General features: G+C 40.5%; 5 protein-coding genes across 15 annotated transcripts; 2 read left to right on the forward strand and 3 right to left on the reverse strand.

Annotated features, from left to right (window-relative positions):
* Positions 1–1277: 1277 nt before the first annotated feature.
* On the reverse strand, positions 1278–3308 carry LOC118421373 (barrier-to-autointegration factor B-like). Its single transcript, XM_035828637.1, has 2 exons — positions 1642–3308; positions 1278–1437 (listed from the first exon to the last, which is right to left on the reverse strand). Exons 1-2 carry the CDS (start codon positions 1765–1767, stop codon positions 1291–1293), a joined length of 273 nt encoding a protein of 90 aa, XP_035684530.1. The 5' UTR covers positions 1768–3308; the 3' UTR covers positions 1278–1290.
* Positions 3309–3484: 176 nt separating this feature from the next.
* On the reverse strand, positions 3485–7777 carry LOC118421334 (barrier-to-autointegration factor B-like). 3 transcript variants are annotated; one of them, XM_035828597.1, is made up of 3 exons: positions 7332–7777; positions 4631–4770; positions 3485–4168 (listed from the first exon to the last, which is right to left on the reverse strand). In XM_035828597.1, the coding sequence occupies exons 1-3, from the start codon at positions 7333–7335 to the stop codon at positions 4022–4024; spliced, it is 291 nt and encodes a 96-aa protein (XP_035684490.1). In that variant the 5' UTR covers positions 7336–7777; the 3' UTR covers positions 3485–4021. The 3 variants fall into 3 exon arrangements, with proteins under 3 accessions (XP_035684490.1, XP_035684500.1, XP_035684482.1); XM_035828607.1 differs by lacking the exon at positions 7332–7777 and adding an exon at positions 7050–7236; XM_035828589.1 differs by lacking the exons at positions 3485–4168; positions 4631–4770; positions 7332–7777 and adding exons at positions 4772–6251; positions 7050–7299.
* Positions 7778–7839: 62 nt separating this feature from the next.
* LOC118421353 (probable RNA-binding protein EIF1AD) lies at positions 7840–10082 on the forward strand. The gene is made up of 5 exons (XM_035828615.1): positions 7840–7941; positions 8199–8307; positions 8709–8817; positions 9058–9108; positions 9333–10082. Exons 1-5 carry the CDS (start codon positions 7855–7857, stop codon positions 9559–9561), a joined length of 585 nt encoding a protein of 194 aa, XP_035684508.1. The 5' UTR covers positions 7840–7854; the 3' UTR covers positions 9562–10082.
* LOC118421363 (uncharacterized protein C20orf85 homolog) lies at positions 9893–11582 on the reverse strand. Its single transcript, XM_035828627.1, has 4 exons — positions 11329–11582; positions 10955–11036; positions 10603–10782; positions 9893–10268 (listed from the first exon to the last, which is right to left on the reverse strand). The coding sequence occupies exons 1-4, from the start codon at positions 11379–11381 to the stop codon at positions 10131–10133; spliced, it is 453 nt and encodes a 150-aa protein (XP_035684520.1). The 5' UTR covers positions 11382–11582; the 3' UTR covers positions 9893–10130.
* Positions 11583–11910: 328 nt separating this feature from the next.
* Positions 11911–20186, forward strand: LOC118418495 (breast cancer metastasis-suppressor 1-like protein). Of its 9 annotated transcripts, none has more exons than XM_035824485.1 (11): positions 11912–12163; positions 12828–12942; positions 13117–13244; positions 13486–13565; positions 13952–14048; positions 14182–14274; positions 14438–14502; positions 15103–15135; positions 16244–16307; positions 16619–16663; positions 18634–20185. In XM_035824485.1, the coding sequence occupies exons 1-10, from the start codon at positions 12034–12036 to the stop codon at positions 16642–16644; spliced, it is 831 nt and encodes a 276-aa protein (XP_035680378.1). In that variant the 5' UTR covers positions 11912–12033; the 3' UTR covers positions 16645–16663; positions 18634–20185. The 9 variants fall into 9 exon arrangements, with proteins under 9 accessions (XP_035680343.1, XP_035680378.1, XP_035680361.1 ...); XM_035824468.1 differs by having other exon boundaries at positions 18637–20181; XM_035824450.1 differs by lacking the exon at positions 16619–16663 and having other exon boundaries at positions 11911–12163; positions 18634–20186.
* Positions 20187–23026: the final 2840 nt, after the last annotated feature.

Raw genomic sequence — 23026 nt, forward strand, 5'->3', positions numbered from 1 at the left:
CATCCTACATTACAGATGCTGCAACTCATAAACATGTAGATAAATTTTATCCAGATTACATAGCTTCTTGTACTTCCATAGATAGAAATTGTCTGCTGCAGCATTTGTCCTGTACTGCAGTAAAATTCAGCAGTTGTATGTATATAAGGATAAGGATGATTGTTTACACCCATCTCAAGACCTGGGCTGTACTTAATAAATCTCTCAAATGGTTTCCTTTGACAGTTTTGGTAGCCAATCATACCACAATAACTTTTATAAAATTTATAGCAGTATATAAAATGTACTAGTATGTTGGTGGCACATGCTCTATTTCTTGTTACACTGCAAAAACAGGGCTGTCCCAGGAATACATACTCGACTGTCAACAAAGAAACGCATTTTGAGGCCCTCTGACCATTTTAAGCACCAAACATACACATGCAAATCTGCTGTGTTGTCATCCTACATGTGTTTTGTATTTCAGTTTTTCCAGGGAAAACCCTTTTAATTGATACACCAAAAGACAATCAGAAGAAATTGAACTTTAATTGATACATCACATGCAAAATAGATAGTGTTGATCAAGCTTATTCACCAAGAATATTTCATACATCTTTGCCACTACATGTAATTATACCAAACCTTTAAAATAGCAACATGCATCTTAGCTCAACAGTGAAACTTTCTAACTAAAGGAGTACAATGTCAATGAGACAGGCCGAAAATTTCTTTTGGTTTAAATCTCAGAAAATGCAGGGAGCAAATCAGAACAGCAGTACAGCTCGCATCCACCAATATTAATTTTAGTATGGTCGAAACAAGTTGGTTTCAAGGGAGGCAAGAATTTAATACTGCAATCTTGTCATTTGGACTGAAAGTTTGGAAGAGGTGTTTTTGGATAATAGAACACAGCAGTGGCAAATGCAGTATTTGGGTTAAAGGTACTCTGAGACGTAATTATGGTTTATGTCGGTTGTGTTGTTTTCTGTGGTGTGTGACATGATGTTTATATTGCATACAGAACACATCGCATTGAACGTACCTACATGTATTACTGCTAAATATGAACATAATCCTGTATGCATGAACAGCCAAATCAGCCCCTCAAAAGAACGACACCAAATGAAAATAGCCACAGTTTCACAATGCATTCTTGAGAACCACACCTTCATATAGAGTTGCCCCAAACAGCTGCAACAATGAGGTTACAGAGCAATAATATCAACATGAAAAGCACCCTAAGGAGTATGTATACCATGCCACTGTTAACAGTTTAGACTGTTGACTCGTGTTGAGACATATTGCCAATCACAGGAAGGCCTCACACCACTGTGCAAGGCAGTCGTAGCACTCCAGTGTCTGTTTACTGTTGGCATTGCACGTTTCGTTCAGCCAGTCCCTAAACATATCACCATCCTTCTTCAGCAGCAGGTACTGACCCAGTACTACATATGCCTGAAAGAAAAAAAAAGCATCATTTCATTTACAGATATGCAGACATAGCAGATACTGTGTATATGTGACACTGCAGTTGCAAGGGAGTACAGATGTAGGAACATAAAAGGCCCAAAATAAGGCTCTACTGTTAGTTTGTTCATATTAAAACATCAAGAAAGAATTACTGAAAGGTAGCTGATATTTTTCCTATATATTTTTCACCTTGTCATAGCCCTTCTCTGACAGCCTTCCTCCCAGTGTGCTCCCAATACCAGCCAGGGCTGTTACAGGCTTGTCTCCCATGGGCTCCCCAACAAAGTCCCTGTGCTTCTGTGATGTGGATGACATGATGACAACTGGAACTAAAACATCAATGCGGAGTTTGATATAGATCAGTTATCAACCATAATTCTTTGAAATATATTAACTGCAGTACAATGTAGTAATGTGAAATGAAGATAAAGATTTAAACTTATAATAAGCGTTTTCTCAGCCAGTTGACCTTAGCATTTTGTGAAACTTGTTGCAGGTTCCGTGGGTGGATATGCCTGCATACTTCCGTAACTTCAGTATTTTCTCCCCTGAATGCAGACGTCGCGAGCCCACCAAGAACCAAACATCACAAGCAAAAGTCTAATCATCAATTATTCTGCCGAATACATACCCGATGCGGATGACAAAATGTCAGAACAAAGAAGAGTGGTAGTAAAGATGGCAACTTTCACAAGACTGGGGTCTTCAGCAGTTCTCGGGCAGAAAAATGCAACTGGACACGTGACAGCACAACAAGCGCCACACCCAACCTCAAGGACATTATATAAAACGTCTTTGATAACACTTAAAAAACACGTTAAGGTAAAATCCTGCATTTGAGACAATGAATTATTCAATCATATGGTGTCATACGACCAGATGCAATCTGACCTAGCGTCGAAAGGTATTAAATGTAGAATGTGTCTGAATAATCACAGTTATTATATAAGCTAAGGAATTTTTTTCTGCTTAATATCAAAGCTGGTATTGGCAAATGTATTATTGGCAAATAATTTCTCCTGCAAGAATGTTGTGAAATGTATATTGTGGGATTCATCTAAATATAGCAGGGAGCTATAGATGTAACTGTGCTGATGTGTTTACAATATCTACCAAAGGTTATTATATCTACAGTATTCAAAGGATATTGAGGTTACTGTCTATTTTTAATATATAGTAATGTGCAATGTGCTTTCAGTACTATCTGTTAATCATTTATTGGTTTGGTTGTTCAGTTACATAGAGCCAGGGCTACCCAACTAGGCTTTGTCTAGTACAAAGGGCTAGCCCTGGTGACAGAGACAATACAAATGGAATTGACATGTACAGAATAATAAACATTAACAGGATTCTAAGGAGATAAAATTACTATGCAAAATAGTCTAAAATAGCGTATAAGGTGCCTACGATATCTACAGTGATATACTTGAGTATCTACAGCGTGGGGTCAGGGTCAGTGCATACATGTTACGTGTCACTCTTCACACTCTTGAACTTCATGATGTCCTTGATACTCCATCCTATATTAGTTGCTGCAACTCAAACTTGTGGGGAAATTTTATCGTTAGCCTCTTGTACTTGTCAAGATATTGTCTGCTGCAGCATATGTCCTGTACTGCAATAAAATCCAGCAACTTTATGTATTCTCACTCACTCACTCACTCATCCTCGCTGCATATCAGTCTTCGCTGAGGCTATTAGGATGATTGTTTACACCCATCTCACGAATTGGGCTGTTATTTGTTAAATCATTGAAATGGTTTCAAGTTTTGTTACCCGAAATTACCATACTATAACTATTTGCTGGTGAGACATGCTCTATTTTTTGTTGTTACACTGCAAAATTTGAGGCTATTTCAGGAATACATACAAGACATGCAACATGGCATGACAATGAAACACATGTTGAAGCCGCCAGGGGATTTTAAGCAGCAGACACACACATAAAATATTGTAACTCTGCTGCCCTGTAGTCCTATTTCACATTTTCCAGGAAAAACCCTTTGAATTGATACACCAATAGACAACCAAGAAGAAATTGAAACTTTAATTGATACATCATCATATGCAAAATAGATAGTGTTGATCAAGCTCATTCACCTACAATATTTCATTCATCCTTGCCACTAATTATACCAAACTTTTAAAATAGTAACATGGATCTAAGTTTGACAGTGAAATGTGTGATGCTGGATAAGGTCAATGAGAAAGGCCAACAATTTGTTTTAAAAGGCTTAAATCTCAGAAAGTGCATGGAACAAAACAGTACAGCGGTACAGCTCTTATCCACCTATTCTAACATACAATGGGAGAGACAAGTTGGTTTCCAGGGAGGCAAGAACTTAATATTGGTAACTTGTCATTGGGACTGAAAGTTTGACATTTGGAAGAGATGCTTTTGTATGAACACTTACAATAGTGGTAAATGTCTTAAATTGCAGTGCTTATGTTAACAGCCTGACATACCTAGGTATGATAAGATACATATTCAATAATCTCAACATGAAAGGCATCCTAATGAGTATGTATATCATGCTATTACTAACAGACTGTTGAGATGTGTTGCTGATCACAAGAAGGCGTCACACCACTCTTTAAGGCAGGTGTAGCAGTCTCCGCTCTGTTTGCTGTTGGCATTGCACGCGCTCTTCAGCCACTCCTTGAAGAGCTCCTCATTCTTCTTCAGCACCAGGAACTGACCCAGTACTACGTACGCCTAGAAAAAAAGTCGCATTTTGTTAAGGTTTCATAATGCATTCATATATTACTCTAAGCAGGTACCCTAAAATATATCCAAGCCAAAAACTGAACGGCTGCTTGGACGCGTGTTTTTAGCGGTGAGAGGTTTCTTGAGAGCTTCATTATGAATGTGCCCATGTAAAACACTTATTATATCATAGAAGTCCATGGGAAGAAAAAAATCATATATGAGACCTTAACAGATGTACAGACATACCTGATGTAAACATTACTTATGCAGAACTAGTAGCGGTACATGCAGTTGCAAACGAGTGCAGATAAAAGAATGCCCTCAAAATAAAGCATCAGGAAGTTTTACATACACCTATAAAAAAGTGGCATTTTGTTAACAGATGTACAAACATACCTTAAACATCAAGAAAGAATTACTGAAAGGGGCTGATATTTTTCTTAGTTACTACATGTACATGTTTTGCACCTTGTCAAAGCCCTCTTCTTCCAGCCTTCCTCCCAGTGTGCCTCCAATACCCGCCAGGGCTGTTACAGGCTTGTCCCCCATGGGCTCCCCAACAAAGTCCCTGTGCTTCTGTGATGTGGACGACATGGTGACAACTGGAACTAAAACATCAATGCAGAGTTAGATGATCATTCTTCAACTACATTGTATAACTCATTCAGTCACATAATTATTCTACTCACACTACAGTATATAAATAGACACTACAGTGTATAAGTGAAATGAAGAACTTTAACTTACTTGTAATGAACTGTATCCTCATTATCAGCCATAATTTACCATAGCATTTTACAGACATTTGTTGCAGCTGCAACATATAACAATCAATTATAGACATACTGCAAGGCAGAGGACATTCTGGATTCCAACATCTCTTTATTCAATCCTTCTACAATATACAGAGGACCAAAATTGCCCAAATCTGTCGGTCATCATCATCATCCTGTCTGTCTGTCGGTGGCAGGATAGGAGAAGAGTTATGATGAAGGTTTATTATGAAACTTTTATATAACATCCTTGCCCACTTGAGATGAACAATAAAGGCTAGATTCTGTTTAATCCATGTTGTTTTTATAAAATTTTTCCTAATTATATATAGACCACAGACTGATTCTCTGGTCTTTTGATCCTGCAGCTAGCAACCTTTCCTCAGAGTTTTCATGATCAGAGAAGTCCACACACTGAACACTGTCCGTATGGTAGTCTAGTACAGCCAGAGGCTTCAGCTTCTTCCATCCATACAGACGTATCACGTGATCCCAGCCCCCCGTTACCACTATTTTGTGGTCATCCCTTATTTTCACACACGACAAACCAGGGTTACTGCGTTCCACAGTCTGCTTGGCCACAAGTTGTCCATCTTTGCCATTCCATACAGCAAGTTTGTTGTCAGCTGACCCAGTAACTCCCTTGCCTTGCTCCTGGTCATAATCCATGCAGAGAATTGGCTCTGCGTGCACTTTCAGGTGGCTGACAATTCTTCTTTGTTTTACATCCCACATTGCAACGCTTCCGTCCTCGTATGCTGCCCAAAGATGCAAGCCTTCCCTGTCAGACACACAGCCTGCCTTGAGTGCCATAACCATCCCCTGCGGAGGAGACCCTTCTGTAGGCTGTAAAGAAAAGGCTGGCTTCTTACACTGGAGATCTGTCACTATTATCTCTGCTGGCCCCACTCCTGCAGCAGCCAACAGTCTACTGGAGCTCTGATTAAATAACTCAACCTGACAGAAGCCCACAGCAGACACTGGAATCCTGTCAGAAATATCCTTCCGTCCTTCCTTCAGATCCCAAAGTGCCACTGTCCCATCACGGCCCTGACTATAGAGCACTGTGTTGTCACAAAAACCTAAGGACAGGATACCCTGGCCCTCATGCCCGTCAAGTACACACGCACTCCGTTTTGTCTGCAGGTTCCAGGGGTGGATTTTCCCACTGGCTGTGCCAGAAAACAAGAGTCTGAGAGAATCTGCCTCGTGACAGCGAAACTTGAGGCAGTTAACTGCACCATCTGAACCACGCAGGACAAATACTGGATCAGGAGGGGGACGAGTCATGTTGGGTCTACAACCATACGAGGACCCTGGAATAAAAGACAAAATCCACGTCACCAGGGAGATTAGAAGCTTTGATGCTCGTGATAAATTCCACCAGATAGCTTGAAAATGCAACGGTAAATGGAGAATGCTGTTTTGATTTTGTTGCATGATAGATGAAGAGATGGACGAAACTTCCGTGGAAGAATTAGAACACTGGAAGTTTCTACTTCTTGAGTTCTTCCACATAATACATGACAAAGCACCTCACGCCACATCACGTCCTGGGATGCTGACGTTGAAGGATTTGCAAAAGAGAGGTTTGAAAATGGGAGGGAGAAGATTTGTTTAATGTTGTATCTTGCTGTGCAGCTAAAGACATCAGTTGAGCTTGGCAAGATTGCGACAAACAAGACATGATCACCTCAATATGCCGAAATTTTGAGGGTGAAACTATCAAGGAGGAGGGGTCTGGTATCCAGGCTAGCAAACAAGAGGCACATGGGAGCTCAGGGCGTCTTGGTCCAGTTCCACTGCCATGAAGTTACTACTAGATACTAGTATTTTCTGGCCTAAGTTGGTGTTGTATCTCAGCACACACTCTGACAAAAACCTTACTGACCCGCAACTTGCCGCAAGTCAGCAAATGACCTGACACAAGACACTGCCCTACTTCATACAGGTGACCTGCTAGCTTGAGCTAAATATCAACCACCCAGCTCTACTTGCCTGCATACCTCAGAAACATCTGAATTATCTCCCCTAAATGCAAGCATTGTGAGCCCATCATGAACCATACAACACAAGCGTAAGTCTTGCCATCAATCATTCTAACTAACACATACCCGATATGGACGATAAAAGTGTTGAAACGAAGACGAGTCGTTGGAGGAACGAGATGGCAAGTTTCACACAACCCCTCCCTGCTTCGGCGGTTGGCGGGCGGAAAATGAAACTGGTCACGTGACAGCACAAAAAAAGCGTCACGATCGACCTCAAAAACACTCTAATGCAAAGTAATTTATTTCAGACAATGAAATATTGGATCAGTGAATCCAATTACATTTTAAAAGTCGGATTAAGTTAAATTTCGGCGTTAGGTCGTGATTACTTCGAAGGTGATCTACCCATGATGCACTGTAAACTGTCATGGCGCTGGTAATGTCGAAATTTTGCTGGTCTGCCGTCTGCTTCGTCGTTTTCTCCTCATTCTCAGAGCTGTCTTCTACCGGGTGAGCGTGGGACCCTCGCGCAATTATGGCTCAGTGACGGATCTTCGCGCTGTCGTAGTTTATTGCCTGTAGCAGGCAGGAAACAGCCGAGGGAAGTCGTATAAGTGAAGTACGCAACCTGTGGACACATTGCGACATGTGCTGAACTGCAGTGCAGGGAACTTTGCTGACTTTTTTGCACCATTCATATCAGCGCAGCTATCGATTTTATTGTGCAATACGAGATCAATCAAGAAACTCTATTTTTGTATGAAAATCTATATCAGGTTTTGTTGATATATCTGGCTGGCGATTTCTTGATAAGAAAGTAAATTTCACAGGATCCAGTCTCAGCGCTTTGATGTTGTTGACGTTGTGAATTGCATAAGTTTGAGAAATCAAGGAGGTTAACCTCCTTGGAGAAATCAACACAAGCAAGATGTCAAAGACAACCAAGAAGAAGCACGTTGCCAGGGAAGTCTTAGAGGATTTTGTTCTACCTGAGGGTGATCAACAAATTGTCAGGGTAACGTTTGTTTCATTATTTTCTGCAACTCTCGACTCATTTGGCTTATCATAACAAAATCATAGTAACATGCTTTAGATATGTATGATGAACAGTCACAACGGCAGTTATGAGCATTTGTACATTTCCATAATGCATGGGTGGTCATACTAATATTGTGCACCTAAGAAATTGTAGAGAAATTTGTTTTCTCATTTTAGTAATTATCATTACATGTAGATGTACCATGAACAACATAAATGTGTACTTTTCTGCAGGTTGTGGCCAGCAGGGGTGGTAATCTACATGAAGTAGAAACAGCTGATGGGGACCACTTCTTGGCAAGCATGCCCACCAAGTTTAGGAAGAACATCTGGATCAAAAGAGGTGAAAAGACAACTACCTTCAGTACTTAGCAACTTGTAGTAATCTAAGCATTTACAGTATACAACACTGTCTTTCTATTTCCAGTCATAACAAGTACACAAAAACGTACTGTAAATGCATTTAAGTTCGCGGGGATTTAATTTTGCGGTAGCGGGAAAATGGACTTTTCGCGGTGGTTTTAATTTCGCGGTAGCACCATGCACTGTAGTCTCTTACTGTTATGGAAAAATGTTTGCGGTGGTTTTAAATTCGTGGTGAAGCAGCCACCGCGAAAATCGAGAACATTAATCCACCGTGAACATTTCTGCATTTACAGTAGTTTAGATAACCCAGTTACATTAACCATTCTGTTAGTCTTGACAGTAGTTGACTGATTTTGACAGGTTATTCCTATGTTACAGGAGACCATGTCATAGTTGAGCCCATTGAAGAAGGTGACAAGGTTCGGGCTGAGATTCAGTTCGTGCTGTACCGTGACCAGGTCAAGTACATTATAGAGGAGGGAGCATGGTGAGGATGATTTGCTGTATTCAAATGATTGATCAGAAATGTGTCTTTTAGTTAAGTTACTTTTTCCTCAACTTTCATTTGACTTCCAATTTTCCTGTAGTCTGTTTTCCAATATACAATCATTTGGGACTTTTCCAATGTAAGGATCAAATCAATCATTCTGCAAGGGTCAACACTAACATTCTGAACCTGCACAAATCTTTATCTCAAGTCTAACATCCTGTCGTCACTCCCTTACAGGCCTGAAGCTTTCGAAGTCTTAGGTCTGACAAACAAGCAGCAGGATCAAAAGTAGGTTTACTTTCTCTTCTCAGTCATTGTTAATTGTAAGCCTTTTTGTGTCAAGTTTTTGCAAGGCCCTTTTACATTACACTGGCCAAATCTTGCTACATAATTGGAGCTGTTCAATCTTTAGAAAAACAGAAAACCGGTTAGCTCAAGATCTCTGTTTGTTGCCATAGTAACCTGTTCATCAATGCTGGATAACAGGTAATATTGTTCTTGTCTTCACACAGTGGTCACCACACTGCAGCCAAAGCGGACCCACTCACCTCAAACAACAACAAAGGTACACCTGCAGAGACAGATGAGGACTCGGACTCGGACAATGATGATGACCTGTTTGTCAACACCAACCGTCCAGTAGTGGAGATGTATACTGATTCGGAAGACTCCAGTGAAGAGGAAGATCAGGATGAGGAGGCGGAATATAGACAGGAAGATGGGGAAGCCATTGATGAATAGACACTGATGACCCATTTAGCTTGATTTCTATGCATTGCAAAGTTTTTTGTTTCAGAGACGTGAAAACTTGGCCATCATCATTGGATCCAATGCCACGTTGATCAGTAGATGACAAGTATTTGTCAAACCAGTTACTTTGTGATTAGGCATGATGCAGAATACCATGTGTTTATAAATAATGTACAAATGCTTTGCATAAGATGTCCAGAAGATAAGTCAACCCCAAATCCTGTGATTTTCTCTAGAAACTCATTTGATGCAGTTTATCTGTAATGTATCTGTTTCCTCATTGATAGTGATATTAATGTAAAATGATACAAATAAGACAAGGTTATGAGAATTGATTTATATTCCAGGTGTGTCATGAAAGGAAGAAATGTGTTGTTCTTAAACTTAACTGATGCAAAGTCTGCTTAGCTGTGTTAAGCTAATGCACCAACCAAACAGTCATTAAAATGATGCCTGTATACAAATGGAAACAGCCAGTTGAAGTAATGATATCTTAATAAATAGATTTTTTTGCTAATTCTGGCGTTTCTATTTGTCTGTCCTTCCTGTTCTGTGTTTGCTCAGTCCAAGCCTTGTAGAGGCCATCCCAGCATCTTGATGATGCCTTTCTGCCCGCGTGCATTAGGTGCGTAGCGGCCATAAATTTCCAACTGGCAGTCAGGTCGTGCTGACTTCCACCCAATCAGACCGGCTGTCGTCTGTTTTCAAAGGAAAAATGTAACAGTTAGCTAACAGTCTTTATAGACATTGACTTTATTAAGAAGTTCTGGAATAATAGGTTGCTCATGTTGAAAGTACAGAGATACACAGTAAGGCTAAAGTCACATTTGCAAACCAGGGCTCGGCCGGGTAGCTTTTAGGAGCAAAGAGGATGACATAAAAGACATCAAAATACACAAAATGTCAATATAAGATTCATGGGCATAATTTGTGTATATTTCTAGGTATTCATTTTAATTTTTCATTTGTTAAAACATCCCGGCAGTGCCCCGATTTGCAAATGTGACCTAAGCCTAAGCAGTAGAGAGGTACCTTGGGGAATGTAGGAGTTGGAGGGCGCAGGCTGGGTAATCTTTCCCTGGGAGACTTCTTCCTCTTTGGAGAGCCTGCTTTTTTAACAACTGTGATGGGTGGGAGTTTTGTGTAGTTGGAAATTTCAGGCAATGGTGTGGGTGTCCTGGTAACTGGAACACCAGCCATCCGATCATATACCTGAAAAAGTTGATAAATTTACATTCATGGTGACAGAATTGATTCATATTAATCAGTATTTAGTCATGCTATGTCACTAGGACAGTAGGGTTTGAACCAAATTGAGAACATTTATTTATTGAATTTCATGTTTGCTACATGGTTTATGAAGGAATGGCCTACTGAAACCAACCTTGTTGTACTCTGTTTTTAAGAATCCCCACTTGTCCGGCCATCGGAGCAGGGCACTAAGCTCATGGCGGACATGGTCCTTCCTGTTGACATAAGATTCCTTACATTTAAATTATAGAAAGGAACAGGCGAATACCAACCCTGAGAGGATGCCTTCACGCAGCATTGCAAAGAAAAAAAGAACTAATATTTACATAAATGGCCACTGCCACGGACATCACTGTAGGAGTACACTGCGCTTCCAATTTTTGTTGAAAAATGGAACTTTGAAAAGGTAAATATAGACATGGAGCGCCTTGTCACTAAACTTTCACTTCTACAGGGTACATCTCTCCACAGTACTTTAACATTGTCAATGACGCCGCGTTTCCTTACCATATCTCATCGTTGTGCACAAAGTTGACATTTTTCCCACGAGAAGAAGCCATGCTGCAGAAGTTGAACGCCGGTGTATGCTGTGCTGTGAAAGAACAGATAGGTTTTGTTTTTGCCGTCGCCTGGCGCTTACAGGACAGGTCATTTGAGGTGAGAGATCCCAGCTTTATTCTAGAACACGGCCCAGAACAAGAGAACACTCTAAACTACGCAAATGACATGAATACTATTTCCATGCGTTGAAATAACTGACTACCATACTTGATAGCAAACACTTTTTTTTTCAATTTCTTTCTGGAATTTCTTGTTTTTTTTCTTCTTTTGTCTCACTTCAGATTCTGGCGACTAAGACTTTGATGGTCCTTCAGTTGGTCTGAAGTTTTGAGGTTTCAGACATTATCAAGAAATACTTTATATTTGTTCTTATCAAACTTGGAAAAATTTGTACATGTACTTAAACATATATGCTGTCATTTGCAAGGTCCGTGTGACCACAGCTCTACCTCTACCGCCGCGCGTAGTGTTCGTTCATGTAGCACGTGCCTTTGTTGTGTTTTTTAGCCGGAAGTGACGTAAAGATATTTGGCAACATTTTTAACCTTTCACCTTTCAGGCATGCGCACTAACGGAACGCTGTGACGAGAAGGAGTGCCGTGTTTTTCTTGACAAATTTTCGTCTACTTGAACGTAAAACTGGAGCTCAAGATGCCTGTTGTGGACGGCAATGTGGACAGCGAGGGTGAGGATATGGACCAGAGCACCCCAGACAGCGACAAGAGTAATTCTGAAGAATCTGCGACTTCGTCAGCGTCCGAGGAAGACGACGAGAGTTCAGGTATTTTGGAGTGGTTCTGGCGGGACCGTGCTGTAGAGACCGACAACGGCACAGTTTGTTACATGAACTAAAGCTGTTCTCTCGTGTTAAGTATCTGTGTTTTGTAAACCTTTCACGACAATGACTACTGTGTTTGTTGTGTTGTAGATCAGTTGAGTATGAGGCCGAATTAAGCAGTTTTTTTTTCAAACTTTTGATTTATAGTGTAGTAAATCCTTTTCTGTTTTGATTTTTATTCGAAAAATGGCTCCAACGTGCAACTCGGTGCCTTTGTGTTTCAAACATAAATTTTTGTTCAACTCCGAAGTACACCTAGCAATGCCGTTAGAAACAAGAAGTCGTCTATGTCAATAGTTAGTAGTATGGGTGAATCCTTTAGCTCAGACACAGCCAATTGTACTGACCAAGTTGGGGCCCAACCTTTTGAGATAGGATGGCAGCAGTGTAACGTTACACATCGTCATCACAACAAAACTGAGACGTCTGAACTACCTTCCTTCCCCCTTCCGTGCTCTCTAGCCATCCCAATCAATCCCGTCATAAGAAACAGATTAATTCAAATGGGTGCTGAGTTCTTGTGTTCTATATGGGTCCTATTTTAAAGTCATCAGCCAGGTCCATAAGCCATTAGTCACGAGCAACAGATATAAAACCTGTGTTTCAGCTGGGCTTTTCTTCTGCTTTGCAGAACTTGATGAGGAGGACTGTGACCGAAGACGGACAGAATGTATGGCAGACATGGCCGACCTGGAGAGGCAGTTCACAGACCTCAAAGAGCAGTGAGTCCTACATTTCATTCATTTTGTTGTATGCTTAGACCAGCTGGCTTAGACCAACACTCTATATCTTTTTGATCCAAACCAATGTAGTGTTTGTACTACTTGCCTAGTACTCAGTAGTTGCCAATGGTTAATCCATGTGTTCCTGAGTTGAAGTGCTCTGTTGGTTTTTAGGTTGTACAGAGAACGGATGAGCCAGATTGAAGCTAAGTTAGAAGAAGCCAAGATGGGCTGTGCACCTGAGTATGTGGAACCGCTCACACAGCTCCGTGTCAACATGCAGACTCGTACAGAGGTCGCAGGTACAGTAGGCCAACATGTTCACCCCTCTTAGTATTTCATCTAGGAAACAACTGCTTATGTGAAGAAGTACACTTAAGTTAGGTTTAAGTTGATATTAATTTAGATAAACAATGATGATGAAGTTGTTTTATGGCATCTTGCCAAGCGTATAGGTTTTGTACCAGCTGGTTTGAGAGTTAGAGACAATATGTATGCATTCGGTTGCCAAAAGAGTTTGTTTTGTATCCCTCCTACTAACAGGTATTGTGAGAGAACTGAAGATACAGAACATCAGAAACCAGTATGAAGCAGAGTTACAGGCAACAAGACAACACTTCGAGGTAAGATGTCTGTCGTAACATTTAACAGAAAATTTATGCTTTTCTTTGTTAAGGTGAGGTCAACAAAATTGTCAGTGATTCAAAGAACTGTCATGATTGCCAGACTGAGATTGGCAATCAAATGACCACTTCTCGTCTGTAAGATAACAAATGGAGGTACAACTTTTTTGAGGCTTTTTAGGGGAAGAGCACTGAAACATATGGTGCATATCATGATCCAGCAGATATGTTTAATATCACAGTTCTTTCCCCAGCAGTGAAATTTGTACATTTTGTGTAGTTCCAATTTTACCTTGCAGATGTTTCTTTTCTCTGGCATGCCCTGAAGGTATATTTGCATAAAGTTTATGTAATTGAGAAATGTTGCACTGTATTTCTTGATTTAGAGTGAGAAGTTGCTTCTGGTGGACGAGATGAGAAACGAGATTGAGGAAAAGATCCGGAGATTGGAAGAGGACAGGCACAGTGCAGATCTATCAACAGGTCAGGATCATAGTTTCATTTGGGATGTCAGAACAGTAACATGGTGCAAACATGATTTTGTTCATGTTAAGTAAGTACGTACCTTTGAGATTATGTCTTGACATGAGGTTGACCAGATTGTTCTTTCCTTCAGACTTGTGGACAGAATCAGAACAAGTGAAGCGCAGCAGCCGGAGAAAAACAGACCCTCTGCATCCCAAGAAGAAGAAGACAGTCACCATTTCTGATATCCTTTTTAATCATATGCTCATCATGTTCTTCTCTGTTCAAGGATAATTTGATATCCCATCACAAGCTTAACCCCTCCCTGATAATTTCAAAGAAAACGTGTACCTTACACCACTTATTATATTATAGCTTGTAAAGATTTTTTTCCTTGACCGCCACACGTCCATATCTTGTCTATCAGCTGAAGGAAAATGACATCCTTGAAGACTGGACAGCCATTAGAAAGGTGAGTCTGCCGCATAGATATCATCTCCCTCTGATTTCTGCCACTTAGGCCTAGAACTAAAGGGCAAGCAGATTCTCAGATGTTTTAACACTGTTCTACTGATAAGATACTCTAGTGCTTCAGATCACTGATTCAATTGCGGGTAGTGTCTTGTGCTGTTAGATAAGCTGTTACTGCTGAGCTTAGAGACATGCAACTCTGAGCTTCTCAACATCTGCTGGTTTGAGGGGCATTGTTGGTTCTGATAGCATTTTCCCCAACTTCCAAATATGCATCAGACTGGCAGAAATAAGATGTGGGAGGAGCTTTCTTTTTCTGCAACAAACGCTGGCGCATAAAGCTAGTGCAGATGTACCCATGTACACTGTACCAGCATTAGCATTATGAGTAGCCATGGTAGCAAATAACTGTTAAGTGTCTATGCAAGTGCAACAAAAATAGCAAGTGCAACAAAAATAGCAGAATGAGCAGAGTTGGCACTGTGACATGTACTGCAAACTGTTTGAAAATTCTGCATGCTACGTTGGTGCTGGCTTTCCAAGTTTAAAGATGATGGTACCGTTTGAACCTCACCCCATCCTTTGTTACTTCTACACATAGAACACACGCCAGCCGACCACCAATCAGCAAAAGGTCTGTAGAAAAACTAAAACTGGAGATCACAAGCAGATTCAGATGATTGATGTGTACATAATATAAAGATAAAGAACTGTACAAAAATGGATCTTAAACGTCTGTCTACCAGGAGTATAGCCAACCACTTTCCAGAATACTGGATCTGCTTGTGTGACTCCATCAAAACATGGCTGGGGTGCTTTTATGTTGCTGTAGGAATACTGCAAAATTTTCGGCAGGAGAAGGTTGAATTGCTTGTAAGTTCTTGTGACTGAAATGGTAGATCAAACCGGGACCTCTAAAATAGAGTGTAAATGATATGGCAGGTAGGACTTAGGTTACGCTGCTTTTCTTGTACCTCAACATGGCCAGCTGTCATGGTGCTGTAGTGTTGGTGTATTCAAAATTACAGCCCACAAAACTTGTAGGTATTAAAGCTGCAGTTTTAAGAAAAAAAGAAAATGTAAGTTTTTGTCTCTTTGATATGATCATTGTTCAATATTTAGCTTTATGTGTACATATTGTAACAGTAAAAATTGATATGTTTCATTAAGAAAATGGCTAGTTTGTCACACACAAATTAAAAATGTCACAGTATGTAACTACTTGGACTCACATGTTTGTTATCCTCTGTAGGTTAATAAATGAGGTTACCCTTTAGAAAGTCAGAGCTAGAGAAAGTGTTCCTGATTTGAAGTGTTTTTTATACACCGTCATCTATCACTCTGTCAGGACTGGAACTTTAGACTGCCTGACTTCCTTTCCCTTTTGATAAAAGCTGATGTAGTGGGTACAAAAGGAAAATATGTCTAAAAGTAAGACATCAAACATAGGAAATTGCTTTACAGCATTGGTGAGAAACCATACCTAATGGCTGAGAAAGGATGTCTACAAACCATAGTAGCAGTCCAAGCCTCCAATGTTATTGACCCAAATACTAGTCTCTTGTAAATAGTCAACTGTCCTGAACAACGTCCCTCTTTTGAAAACCAGTGCTTTAATACGAACAATATCCATATTCAGGCCTTTTAATTTTAAACAGCCAAGGGTTAAGTTGACAGTATTGGTCAGTTAGTATGATTTTGGCTAGGAGATGAGGTTATGTGCTTTATTCCATGTTATGCAGATGACAGTAGCAAGAAGAAGATTGTCGGCCGGTGGCCACTCCCACCGGTCAGGAAGAGAGAATGGTAAGCCTGGACAATGCAAACTCAACCTTACTAGAGTATAGCTTTATGTTTAGATAGGAGTAGGCTTTTCTTAAGTGTGGCTGTTAGAACTACTGGGTACATCTTTCAGAAATTGGTAGTGATTTCCAGATGTAGATGTTAACTCCAAAACAAATCCTTTTCAAAGATTTATCTTATGCAGCCATTCTTAACACAAGTCTGTACCGCTGTGTATCTGCTTGTTGTGCATAATGCTTGTTCTTGCCATTGCATGTGTGCAGAAGGCTTAAGTGCATGAGTTGCAGATATTTCTGCTTTGGTTCTTGCTACAGGTATGGGGGATCGTTTGGACTACTAACATGCCCTCCCCAGGAAAGGTAAGGCACGTTCCAGCAGTGCTTGGTTACAGAACAGCTGATTGTAAATTGAGCTGTGAAGCAACAGCCAACAAATAAGGACATTAAATTAACCAGATGCATACACGTGTTTGTATGCATGGATACGCACACACTGACACATGCTCACTCACTTATTCACTTACTCATTATCACTTACACAATCACATATTTACACACACACACAGACACACTGACACATAAGCATGTTCTCACTCACTCACTCACACTTAGAAACACACACACATTCACTCACACACAAACATAAAAAGTCTCTCTTACTTGCTCCCGCCACATATACCTTCTTGAAACTAATACATTTTATCAGAAAGTGTTCTCCATTGATTGATTATCCTGAATCATGACATCTCACCAAGTGGTAGGGTACAAAGAGAGTAAAGGTATGGCAGTGTTGGTAAATGTGATAGATTGCACTCACCAAGTGGTAGGGTACAAAGAGAGTAAAGGTATGGCGGTGTTGGTAAATGTGATAGATTGCAGCAGTCATGATCTTCTTATCCTTAGAGGCAAGAGGTTGGTCCCCTTTACTCTAAGTATGGCAATAACATACCGTAAAGGCATCAATATGGTGACAAGTAGTGAGTCTACAATGTCATATTTATGTTAGCTGGTTTGCAGTTTGAACTGCACTTTTGTAGTGTGGGTAACACTAACACTACTGTCAAAGTTGAAGCCCATGAGACATAAACAAAACACATCTGGACATGTATAAGTCTTGGTTGATACAAGAACTGTTTACAACTTAGGGGCCTTCACCTTTGACTTTGCACATGTGCAGTTCAAACCATGAATTGGCTTATTGACTGCGATTTAGTTTCAGAAACTCTCAGGGTTCGACCAGGGTCGTGGCCAACCTGAAATCATTTTCCGTCCCCTTGATTTTGAATCCTATCAAGCGGCCAAGGCACAAGGTGGCGGGATGTTCCTTGGGGGGTTCGGTGGCATGCTCCACAAGAAAACTTTGGAATCTAGAACCCCCGAAACGGTATTTCCTCCATTTTGAGGTGTAAATTTTTCTGGTTGACTAAGCTATTCAATGGCAGTCTGTTTTTTATTTACATATCAATTTCTGTCTGCCGCAGAGGACGGAATGGGCAAAATTTTTTTTTCTGTAAGAGGTTTTTTTGCGCAGGCAGGCAGGCTGCAAAATTCCATCAAAGGCCCAAAGGATTGGCACTGGCTACAACCCTGGGTTTGACTGCCAAATATGTCAAAATGTCCTTACCAAATTAAAGCACTTTGCTGTCATTGCTGATCAGGCTGAACATTGGTTCATTAGCTTTTTGTTAACTGGTCAAATTTTGCTCTTGCCAGATGTATGTGTAATGCCAGCATATGTGTACTTGTTACTAACTTAAAAGTTTACCACATGATTTGCCTAAAGCATGGTAGAATAATCCCAATGCGAGAACTTGCAGAGTTGGCAAACAGTTCCTGGTGTATGTACATGTTTATTTACTTGCATACCCCATCAAATAATTATACAGGTATTAATTTTTTGTATGCAATGGAATTCAAATATGTACATGTATGACGTATAGCATAGTCTGTGAGGTCCAACATGCTTTTTTTATGTTAACCATAAAATGGCATATGGTTGGAATACAAGGCAAGAGCCAAATTTGCTATCAAACATGGTTTGTACAAAATGTATATGTGTTCCTGTGTGTCAAGGTTTTGTCCTGATAAGTTTGTTGATAAGGACCACAGGAAGAGTAGCTACAATGTACTTTCATTGAGGTACTTGTGGATCTGAATAAAGTAAGGTATAAAGAAACAACACATAAAATCAGTGCAGATTGCAGGATATTTAATCAAGCCAGCACAAAGTTAAAGGTTAATGATTGCCCTCTTACTGCTTTGGCCTTTAACATATTTTTGTACTGTTTGAGTGGAAGCTGCATTGTTGTGACCAGTGACATGTGTTTCAGCAGCTGTGGGGAAGGGACGACAACCTGGGAAAAGGAAGATGAACCACTGAAATCACCACCGTCATCTCTTTTATCAACTTCTGCTTTAAGTTAAAGCAAGATATTTCTCCCAGATATTCAACTCTAAATCTTTAGGGGGATGGGCATTGTTGGTGCTTGTCAAGCTGTACCTAGCCTGGAATCCAGCCGTATTGTGCTTTGGTCGCTCCCTGAGGTATGCTTCCTGCCAATACAGCGACCAAAGCACAACACAGCTGGATTCTAGGCTAAGCTGTACCATCATGACAGTGACAGCATTGTTGCCTTAAACAATGGTGATATTGATATTAAGAGACAGACGGAAGCTTGTACATGTATCTTTACTCCTTACCATTTTTTTACCATTCGTAAATGCTTAGAGAATATCATATATTTTCTTGTATTGTATTCATTAACATTGTACTGTATTCATTGACGTCTATGACCTGTATCACAAGTTGGTCTATCTGATAGATTTTTTTTCAAAACCAGACATTGTAATCAAGTTACAGTAGTTCCAGATGTTGTAAATTATTCTTGACATAGTTAAATTGGAAGCATAAGTGATAAAGTTTCTTCCAGACATCTCAGGACAAAACTCACGGACACTTTGTTGTCATTCCTCCCCATCAAGCATCTGTCAGGAAAAGCCTATGGGAAGCACAGTTTGTGAAAATGTGACCATTGAGCAAAACGGAAAGACAAAGCTCAAATGATTATTGACTACTGATTATTGTGAACTTATCAAGTATATTCTGCCTGTGTATACAACTGCCTGTGTCCAGCCTGTTGTGAGTATTTCTCTATGCATGTTTTTTTGTGTGTAAATGAACCTCTAGGAAAGAGATGTGCACAAAATACTGGCATCATCATTGTATCAGGATGTGGCAAGTCACGGCGTAAGCCTGTGTGATCTCCAACCAGATTTCAGTCCAATCACCCAAACTCTGTGCTCTCTACTGTTGTTTGACAAGGTGTGAAGTGGCTCAATGACCAGACAGGTGTCTTGGGCAAGTAGGGATTGGGGTGAGGCACTACTTTGAAAATACATGTGGAAATTAAAGATGGAGTTATTTTTTTTTAATTCTTGAGTAGCTGGGAAGCAAGAACTCTATATGGTCCATATACATGTATTGTGTATCTGAAGGGCTCTGAGATTTTCCGTCATTTAAAAGTTTTGCCAGTGTTGTCCTCAAAACTGTGATCAGAATGTCATGACGTCAAGAGATCGTCTGTTTGGGTATGAATCTTTAGTTGCCTGGGTTGGACAAAAAAATTGGCACACTCACTACCAGCAGTAGTTGGTAAGTGTCGACAAGACTAGATGTAAATGCTAATGTGTGAACTCAGTGGAAAAAAGCACAGGTAACTTAAAAGCCATGTTCTTCCACAATATAAGCACAGGTCTTGTACACGTAGGATATGCATGTGCTGTGTATAATGTATTTTCACTGTCAGAGCCTTGTAACTGCTGGATCATAGTAAATAGTGTCATCACATGTACATAAGAACATGAAATAAAGAACCTATGGAATAGCACTTTTGTTTTATCATTATTGTTATATTGTAACTAGTTAGTGTAGTTACTTTATTTTGCAGTTTCAACCAGATTAACTATGCTTGATATATGGATAATAATTTGCTTGAGGAGTTGAAACCACATTTGCCAAAATGATGCCCTTCCTGCAGACTGACCCACCTGGCTATTTCTACCCGGGCTCCTTGCACTCACTGTAGAAGTCTAGTTAGACCTAGCAAAGAAAAATTTTGTGTTTCTGGTTGCAGTTGCAAGAAAAAATAGGGTCGGTCAGAAGGTAACGTTACAGATTTTCTTTTCTAGATCTCAGCCAAAGTTATAAAAAAAATACAGTAACAAAGTAAGACTGAAATACATCAGACAGTCACTTTCAACATCATAAAAAAACTGAAGAAGTAACGTTACACTTAGATGCTGTTTAACGTTACTATACATTCAGTTGTTACATAAATTTTTCAATGCATGAAAGAGTGAAATGCAGAAAGTCTGAGTTGAATTTCGACACCTAGATATCAGACTGAAAACTTCATTAGAGTCTGCAAGTTTAGCCTCTACCACCAGGCTCAGTGTATCGTTGGTCCCAAATACTAGTAGAAATTGGACCAATAGAGAATAATGTGCTAGGGGAGTTTGCCGGCCAGTTCTTTTTTCGTAAGCCCTAACAGATCCTTGGCCTTGGCAGATCTAATTTCTCCTACACTGCTCGAACATGTTGGCTAAAGAGGTCATATCAGATAAAACCTCCTTGGTTCATACAAGGAGGTTATACATGTATCATGATGATGACTGACCAGCTTCTGGGTGGTCAAAATTATAGTCCATGGTGTGCACTTGAGAAAAAAAGGAAAAATGAATATGTAACGTTTTGGTTTAGGACACAGACTACAAAGATGTGTAAAATATTCAATAAAGCGCTTTGCGAGAGTCAATTGAACTGCAGCCAGTGGTCCGTCCTGCTCACCCCAAGAGACCACGTAAGAAGACCTTATTATACTCGAACTGGGACCTCAACACCATTCAAACTATGCAATCTGCAAGCCGACATAGCTCTACACCACACAGCAGAGTTTGTATTTGGAGGCCTTTCACTGTCTCACATACGACTTTCCACACACAGTTATGGTTCCGGTTCGGAGTTTTTTTTAAGGATTTGGGGCCGATTTGAGAGGGCCCCAAAGGGGGGGTACCGACAACGCTCTACGCTAAATTCGGGAGGGCCGGCTACGTTATACGCTAAATTATGGACGCTTCATTACGCTCTACGCTAAATTACGAAATTTCATAATGCATTATGCAAATATTTATTGTCTTTTGGCTGAACTCCGCCGACGGCAGAACATGTGAAGATGAGATCTAAACAAAACTGATAATTCCATCAATAAGATTAAAACTTAACTTCTAAAGACGTCTTGCTGGCCAAAGGCGGCGACAGCAAATTTCTTGTGTGACGTAATTTTCAGCACTTGTAGCACCGAAAGCGGAGGCGCGACAATCCTAGGGCGTCCGGGGGCATGCTCCCCCGGGAATATTGTGAAATCTTGACCCTCTGAAACGCCATTTTAAGCATTTTGAAGGGCAAATTTTGCTCACAGACTAAGCTAAGTTAAATAGCATCCAATTAGAAATTCACATGGTTTTAGCTTTAAGCTGGGCAACGCCCCCCCAAACATCATTTTCAGATTTCGAGTGCCGAAAGCACGAACAGTCGAACTGTCGCAAGGTAGGTACGGGAAAATTTGGAAATTTTTACCCTCTGAAACACCATTTCCTGCGTTTTGAGGGACAAATTTTGCTGGCAGGCCATATGCTCAATGTAATGACATTTCTGTCAGAGAAACGTCTTTGAGGGCGACGAGCGCCGGAGAGTCGTGAGCGCCGGAGGCTAGGCCCAAGCCGTCGCAAGCCTTCAGCCTTGGCAAGGGCCGCCCGGCGCCCGGAGAAAAATTGAAATCTCGACCCTCTGAAATGCCATTTCCTGCATTTAAGGGGCACATTTTGCTTGTTAACTAAGCTAAGGTCGGTAAAAAGATTTCTACTAGTTGGGGGACGACGCTCCCGCAAGATATTTTCACCATGTCCAGTGCCGAAGTGTTGAGCCATAGCAAGGAATGTCCGGCGAAATTTTGAAATCTGGACCCTTTGAAACGCAGTTTCCAGCATTTTCGCGGGTAAAATTTGCCGGTAGACTAGTTAAGTTTAATGAAACTTTGATTACGCTTGACGAAAAATTAATATGAATTACGTTTTACGGTAAAATCCGGTTAGCTTCTACGTAATACGTTAAATTAAAGGGGCCAATATCGCTCGACGCAAAATGCACCGATTACGCTCTACGTTGAATTCGAGCGGTCCCGCTACGGAGTACGTAGAATTAAAACCGCCGATTACGCTCTACGGAAAAGGCCTTTGGGGCCCCCATTTGACTGTCTCTGAGAAAAGCACTAGCGCTTCTCAAAACATCGTTTTTCGGATAATTCAATGTTTCCGGTTGAAAAGGGTGTGTTGTCGCTGACCGACAGACTCATTTGACATTTTCTGTAGAAATGTAATTTTTGGTAAAAAACATCAAAAATATAAGTTTTTCATCAAAAAATTGCTTATTTGGGGCCATTTTTTACAGGCCGCTACACGGAAAAAATGAATTTTCCTGGGATAATGACTGATATGGCAAGGAAGGTCAAGACTTCTTCTGTATACTGAGTAAAAAGGAAAAAAAGTTATCAGATACGTTTTCCGCGAGCTCCGATGGCGCTAAAACACCCAAAACGCACATAGAACGCACGATCTGGGTAATCAGGCGACGAAACGCTTTACCGCTATCGCGCGCACTAATACCAG

Source organism: Branchiostoma floridae, chromosome 1 (assembly GCF_000003815.2).
Source record: "Branchiostoma floridae strain S238N-H82 chromosome 1, Bfl_VNyyK, whole genome shotgun sequence".
Lineage (NCBI taxonomy): Eukaryota > Metazoa > Chordata > Leptocardii > Amphioxiformes > Branchiostomatidae > Branchiostoma > Branchiostoma floridae.

Bases quoted from the DNA above. Each gene is read 5' to 3' on its own strand.
- LOC118421373 (XM_035828637.1), bottom strand. From the start codon at position 1,767: ATGTCATCCACATCACAGAAGCACAGGGACTTTGTTGGGGAGCCCATG. The intron at 1,438-1,641 runs GTGAAAAATATA...TTTTTCTTTCAG, and splicing joins CAGAGAAGGGCTATGACAAG to GCATATGTAGTACTGGGTCA.
- LOC118421334 (XM_035828589.1), bottom strand. From the start codon at position 6,225: ATGACTCGTCCCCCTCCTGATCCAGTATTTGTCCTGCGTGGTTCAGAT.
- LOC118421353 (XM_035828615.1), top strand. From the start codon at position 7,855: ATGTCAAAGACAACCAAGAAGAAGCACGTTGCCAGGGAAGTCTTAGAG. The intron at 7,942-8,198 runs GTAACGTTTGTT...ACTTTTCTGCAG, and splicing joins GTGATCAACAAATTGTCAGG to GTTGTGGCCAGCAGGGGTGG. The intron at 9,109-9,332 runs GTAGGTTTACTT...GTCTTCACACAG, and splicing joins AACAAGCAGCAGGATCAAAA to TGGTCACCACACTGCAGCCA.
- LOC118421363 (XM_035828627.1), bottom strand. From the start codon at position 11,381: ATGGCTTCTTCTCGTGGGAAAAATGTCAACTTTGTGCACAACGATGAG. The intron at 11,037-11,328 runs GTAAGGAAACGC...TTATGTCAACAG, and splicing joins GTGCACAACGATGAGATATG to GAAGGACCATGTCCGCCATG. The intron at 10,783-10,954 runs GTTGGTTTCAGT...CAACTTTTTCAG, and splicing joins TAAAAACAGAGTACAACAAG to GTATATGATCGGATGGCTGG.
- LOC118418495 (XM_035824450.1), top strand. From the start codon at position 12,034: ATGCCTGTTGTGGACGGCAATGTGGACAGCGAGGGTGAGGATATGGAC. The intron at 12,164-12,827 runs GTATTTTGGAGT...CCTGTGTTTCAG, and splicing joins GGAAGACGACGAGAGTTCAG to CTGGGCTTTTCTTCTGCTTT. The intron at 14,275-14,437 runs ATATCCTTTTTA...TGACCGCCACAC, and splicing joins GAAGACAGTCACCATTTCTG to GTCCATATCTTGTCTATCAG.